Source organism: Morone saxatilis, unplaced genomic scaffold (assembly GCF_004916995.1).
Source record: "Morone saxatilis isolate NCDOM2014 unplaced genomic scaffold, NCSU_SB_2.0 Contig12, whole genome shotgun sequence".
NCBI classification, from domain to species: domain Eukaryota; kingdom Metazoa; phylum Chordata; class Actinopteri; family Moronidae; genus Morone; species Morone saxatilis.
In genome coordinates, this window is record NW_023339674.1 from 22,194,895 (window position 1) to 22,201,285 (window position 6,391).

Consider the following 6,391-nt stretch of genomic DNA (forward strand, 5'->3'; position numbering starts at 1 on the left):
TGTACTATCGTCTCATTTTCTACAGCTACGAGCCAATGCTTTGATCAAGCGTGGAAGCATGTACATGCAGCAGCAGCAGCCTCTGCTCTCTACACAAGATTTCAACATGGCAGCTGAGATTGATACACGCAACCCTGATGTCTATCACCACAGGGGTCAGGTAGGAGTGGAGCTCAACTGGTTTCTTTAACATCAGATTGTTGGCATGTTGGATGTCAGTTGATAGCTGTCTGTTAGCTGATATGTTATAGTGCTCCTTCTAAAGTCTCTATTTCCTCTCAGCTGAAAATCTTGCTGGACCAGGTGGACGAAGCAGTGGGAGACTTTGATGAGTGCATCCTGCTCAGGCCTGACTCTGCTCTCGCCCAGGCACAGAAATGCTTTGCTCTTGTAAGAAAATGTCATTTGAAAAGCAAATGTGCTTTTATCTAATTATCTAACCTATCTAATAGATAAACAGAATTTTCTGTAGCGTTACTGGCTGCTGAGTTTTTTTCTTATGTCCTGCAGTACAGACAAGCATACACTGGAAACAACCCGTCACAGGTACAGACAGCCATGGACGGCTTTGAGGACGTTATCAGAAGGTTTCCCAAGTGTGCAGAGGGCTACGCTCTTTACGCTCAGGTACAGAATCGGAAGTTTGATTTTCTATTTTTGCCCATTTCACAGTTTAAGTGTGTGAAACATTGAGTATAGTTGAGACGGAAGCAGCTATTGGGGTTTTTTGATGTGTAACACGTACAACACAACTGTATTTTTCAGGCTTTGACTGATCAGCAGCAGTTTGGAAAAGCTGACGAGATGTATGACAAGTGTATCGAACTGGAACCAGACAATGCTACCACATATGTCCACAAGGGGTAGGCATATATTTTTACTTCATGTAGACATATTTTTGAAATAACACGCGATTCATATGTTTAAATTAGTCATCAGTTGTTAAATGTTTAGTATGTGTCCAGTTTGTTACAGCTTCAGTGGAAACAAGACCTGGACTTGGGTCTAGAGCTCATCAGTAAGGCCATTGAAATTGACAACAAATGTGATTTTGCCTATGAAACCATGGGAACCATTGAAGTTCAAAGGTGAGATTAACAACTTGACTCAATCCACACATTATATTACTTCTTGAAGTGCTTGAAATAACCAGAGAACTTTCCTTTCAGGGGCAATCTGGACAAGGCAATAGAAATGTTCAACAAGGCAATTAACCTAGCCAAGTCAGAGATGGAGATGGCCCATTTGTACTCGTTATGTGATGCAGCGTACGCCCAGACAGAAGTGGCAAGGAAGTATGGGCTGAAACCTCCGACACTGTAACTCGTCCGCCATCTGATCGCCAATCTCTTCATCGCTGAACCTAGCTGTGTTAAAAGTGCAACTGTCTGACTTAATTTTAAATTTGTAAAACCTGAGTACTGGATTATATTGGGAAAAAAGGAAGAGCCCTAATATATACCCTGTTTACATCACATTAAAGGGGTTCGTTGACACGGAGAGAAGGATTTCTATTCACAATCCAGTCATGGCTGTGATCCGGCCCTGGGAAGTTGGGTGGGGTGTCTTAAAGGGGAAACCTCAGTGTTTTTCAACCTGGAACTTATTTTCCCATGCGTTTGTGTCAAAGTGACTAATGGGGACAACAGTTTGTGAATTTGGTCCAGTATTGAGGGGGAGAGCGCTGCAGCAGCAAAATGGGCTACGACATCACAACAGTGTACGTCAAGGGTCGCTCACAGAGAAGTCAAGTTCTGAAGTCTCCTCTGTGAGCACAGCACCCACAGGACCACCACCCGTCTCCTGAGCTATACTCTGGCTCAAATAATTATAGGTGGCTGTTGAATTCAAAGGCCTCATCCACATTGTCAAAATCAGCAAAATATTCATGACTTTGGAAATCTTTTACAAAACACTAAGCTATGCTTTCTGTACTCCAACACAACAAACTCTTCCCAGCCGGCCCTCTTCTTTCCTCGCGTTTCCTCGCGTTTCCACTGTTTACTTCCTGCAACAAGTCACCTCACCTCTCACGAGATTTCACTACGAGACTTCTCGTTGAGCGTGACTTGGTTAGACGCTCAGCAGCTCAAGCAAAAGCAACAGTAAAACGTTTCTCTGTAGGGTTGTGTTGTCTGACAAAAACACAAGCCCGCCAAGAGCAAAAACAAGCACTTTTAATGGATTTACTTTGAAGGTGCGCGATTGACAATAACTCAATACTGGACCAAATTTAACCTCGTTAGTCACTTTGACACATCAACGTGGGAAAATTATGTTCATGTTGAAAAATACCCAAGTTACCCTTTAAAACACATCCCTTAGCTCCCACTCTATTCAACCAGAACATCGTTGTCAAACCTTGTTCTTGGTCAGAATGAGGAAGATTGTGTCATCTAGAGAGAAAAACATACATGAAGTATCATGTATACCTGTCTAAATTAATAGTAACTATGTAAAATGTAAGTCTGTTGAACCAATTACCGACTTAAAGGCTTTTGTGACACTTTTCAACCTACAGAAAATACTGTGAGAGCTTTATATAGTTCTAATGGACTGCTCACTTGTTAATTTATGCTGATCTAAAGTGGTTTTGTCCAGCTCCTTTCATATTGTAACATACATTATCAGCTCCGAATGCAAGATTAAAATTCTAGTCAAATGTGTAATGTCTGTGTTTGTAAGCTGGAATTGATCCCATGGACACGGGGCAACAGAGAGGTTAGTTAAGCATCCAAGTGTTTGATTTTTTTTTTCTAATTATGGGATTGCCTGTTTTCTTTTTTATATATACTTTGTGCAGCATGTTCACTTTATAAATAAATGTAAATGCAATGCTCGTGCTGTCTTGAACACTAGGAAAACCCCAACTATAAGAGACTTTGGGCAAAACACTTTTGATTAGAAAAACTTAACTTTATGTCATTAGTTTTTGAAAATGTTTTTTTTTTTTAAATTGCCTCTAGTGTCAGAAGATGTCACAAGGGATTGGATATTCTGTGTTTTTCCTAGCTTACTTTAATTCAGAAACATGATTTATTTTCTATTTTATTGTAAAATGTTTATTTTTCATGCTACATTTGGTTTTACCTTTTGACAGAGTAACCTTAAGACTGGTTTTATTTTTCTCTCCTTTTCAAAGTATATTCTCACAACCCCAAGCCTTATTGTTTCTAACCCACGTGCAGCCCTGAGGATCTCTTGGGACAGTGTATGATTTGGTTCTCCGGTAGCATCTGTACTTTGTAAAAAATAAAAGTAGACACCACTGCTGGATGTTTGTATGTTAAGAACATTTTCTATTTTTAGAAAACTAAATTCAGATACTTCTGTGACATTCATTCATTTAGCAGCAGTAATGGGGACATTTTATTGAGTGTGTGGTAATATCAAGGAACCAAATCATGCATTCCAGCTGCAGCTGCTGAGGACTCCTCAACAGAGATCATCTTTCTTACACTTACAGAAGCAAACAAGAGTTAACATTTGAGAAACTGATGTAGCCGTCAGCAGATAATCTTCGGATATCCACTAGACTTTGACTTATTGTTATGAAATACGCTGACCTTCATCAACGACCTGTATGGTGACCAAAGTGAAAGAGAATATGAATCCTAATAAAGTTGTAATTCCTGGAATGAATTTCAAGTTTGCAAGTTTTTCTCAGGCAGTTTTCTTATTTGGCATGTAAACGAATAAAATGAAGTAATTTTGATCTGTTACAAAAGTAAAACAGGTGTGAATAATACAATGAATAGTGGCTGAATTCCATTTAGCTCCTTCGGTTTCAGGGTCCTGGTTTTGTTCATGCTGGCTCACTATCACTGTCATGGTTTACTGGGACACTCCATTGTTCATGTTATTAGTCTCACCTGTGCTTTTCTTACTACCATAAGCCAAAATGCTCCAATTAACAACTTTAAATGTCCCCCAGGTTTATTGTAACCATATTCAAAAGACATAAGTCATATGCTGGCTTCCTTTGGCCTCTGTGCGCCAAAATCTCAGTATTTGTTAAGTTTAAAATATAAAATATAAAAACCACAAACATACACAATACGGAAAAATAAACACGTCTGCAGAGGACAAGTGTCGAGACAGTGGTGCCGATAAGACTAAATACAGTATGATAGAGAACAGTGTTAATCCTGTCAGCACTCATTAGAAAGAAGAGCTCGTTGATAAAGACTGTCAAATGTAACGTTAGCATTTAGCTCCAGGAGATACATTCATTTCTGTTACAATTCAAAACCACAAAGTTGCAACACATATACACTCTGACCTGTGTTACATTTCTGAACAGGGACAATTAGTTGCCCTCAGCAGACAATCTCAGTTGCTCATCAATCACTCTGACAGCTTTGCGCGACACTTCGGCCGTGTTGACGGCATTTGACGTGTCTGCGTCAACACAACAATGGCGGACTCCGTGGAGGAAGCTCTTCAGGGCAGCTGGTGAGACGATTGTTACAGACTGACTTCAAATCAGAAGAGACGCTTTTAGTTTGACAACCAGTCGGCTCCACTTCATCAGACAGAAGTGGCCGCAGTGAGTGAGCAGGAGTGTAGTCAGCGTGTTCTGCTGGATGTTGGACTGAAAGCAGCTCGGTACCGTTACTGCTCGGCAGCTAGCCCGCTAATGGTCATTAGCTCACTTCATTGTGATTCATTAACAGCTGAGTCATTGACACTGACTCAAATGAACCGAAAGGCTTCTGGCAAAGGTCCGCCGTCGTGTTTTTATTGTCCTCGCACTCTTTCTCTCATGGACAAGTTAGTAAGAAAAGCCTGTTAGCATGCACGCTAACAATACGTAGCTAGATAGCCGGTGTTGGTGGAGTTGAGCTCCCTTTAACCAGAACTCCGCCTTCAGCTCTTCAGCTCTTCAGCCAGCTCTACACTATGATCACATTACAGTATTAAAGTCATCTTCGAGTTGTCAGTACACAGTTGGACGTATCAAACACTGTTTGAAGAGCTATGCGATACGGAGATAAATAAGATCATATAAAGACTGAAATCAAACCGAAACCAGCTCCCAGTCTTAAGATCCAACTACTGTCTTTATTGTGATGTAATTATTTTGTAATTACTTGTATGAACGTTTAAAGTTGATCTGTTCGCTGCTGTAAATGTGTGCTGTTGGTGCTTGTTCAGGGACCAGGATCTAGCTGAGGCTCTGGACTCTGGCGGCTCTGACATGGAGCTGGAGAGAAGCATGGTCCAGGTCCAGGAGGGTTCAGCTCAACACAGGGCAAAGATGTGGAAGGTGAGACACATGACAGGGGTCTGAAAACAGCTTCCTATTGCGATAAAGCAGCCTCACTAATAATGTGACTGATACTGTAGTTTAAAACATTAGTAATTCTGTATGTGTATGAATTGGAGCCATCCATGCATTCATTCTATGATTAGCTGTAAAGGGTTGGCATTACTCTCGTCTGACAGAGTCAACAGACTGGAAAGACCAGCAGCTCAGGCTCAGATGATGTAAAGGCTATCATCTCTTTGTGACACACCCACTGTTCAGCCTTCTGTTCTTTTTAAAGCCACATACCTGCATAGTATTTCTATATATGAATTATGCTGAGATGAGAGCTTCTTTTTTTAGAAAATGATGTAACACCTCTACATTTCTACCTGTTGGTGCTTAAATGTTGTGAAGATATTGAAACGTTTGTTGGCAGTTCTGTGAAAAGAGGCATTATCTGAGCTACTTTGAATAAGCTGTTTGTACGGCTCCATCAAGTAGGTGTTTAACCATGGCTGTAGATCAGCCCTTCCCCTTTAGACGATACAACATTCAACACATTCTACTATTTAACATTTATTTAAAGGTTGATGATGTTGTTTAATTGTATTAGATGGATGATACAGTTGGGACACATTTGAAAGGAAAATACTTTAAGTATTAAAGTAAGTAGATACTTTAAGTTCTCTAATTGGCCCATTTATACCTGTCTGAGTGAAAGTTGAAAACCACGTAACTGACAGTACATGATTATCTTTTTACTTAAATTAATACATTTATTATTTAAATTTAAATTTTCATTATATTAATGACAGACACAAGCAATGCATACAAAAATGCAAGTGTTGTCTCGAGACATTGGCCTTAATGTTAACACTGTCCAACCAGAGGGACATATCTTCATCACAGTTTGATATGTGCGGAGTTTGTATAAAAAATAGTATAGTTTGGCCAAGAACACCATCCAGCATTTGTATATATGTTGTAATTGCAACAATTCCTCTTGTACATCAACATCTAAAGCGTTGTCCCACCCGTAGTGCAGCATTGCTTTTAATCATTCTCATCATCATTATCTAAATAACAACATTTCATTTTATTAAAAAGACACTACTTGCAGAGATTGCTGTTTTTGTCTCT

General features: G+C 39.9%; 2 protein-coding genes across 4 annotated transcripts in view; both read left to right on the forward strand.

Annotated features, from left to right (window-relative positions):
* tomm70a (translocase of outer mitochondrial membrane 70 homolog A (S. cerevisiae)) overlaps positions 1-3,638 on the forward strand; it is an 8,346-nt gene extending 4,708 nt beyond the window's left edge. The window contains exons 7-12 of the mRNA XM_035653103.1: positions 26-160; positions 283-390; positions 511-627; positions 766-863; positions 966-1,088; positions 1,170-3,638. Of these exons, the coding sequence (XP_035508996.1) occupies positions 26-160; positions 283-390; positions 511-627; positions 766-863; positions 966-1,088; positions 1,170-1,323 (735 nt within the window). The 3' untranslated portion in view covers positions 1,324-3,638. The remainder of the gene's footprint in view (positions 1-25; positions 161-282; positions 391-510; positions 628-765; positions 864-965; positions 1,089-1,169) is intronic.
* A 721-nt stretch (positions 3,639-4,359) lies between these two features.
* tbc1d23 (TBC1 domain family, member 23) overlaps positions 4,360-6,391 on the forward strand; it is a 10,293-nt gene continuing 8,261 nt past the window's right edge. For 2 of the 3 annotated variants that reach the window (XM_035653759.1, XM_035653760.1), the window contains exons 1-2: positions 4,360-4,455; positions 5,158-5,269. In XM_035653759.1, the coding sequence (XP_035509652.1) occupies positions 4,418-4,455; positions 5,158-5,269 (150 nt within the window). In that variant the 5' untranslated portion in view covers positions 4,360-4,417. Of the gene's footprint in view, positions 4,550-5,157; positions 5,270-6,391 lie in introns of all 3 variants that reach the window. The other variant, XM_035653761.1, reaches the window with a different exon arrangement.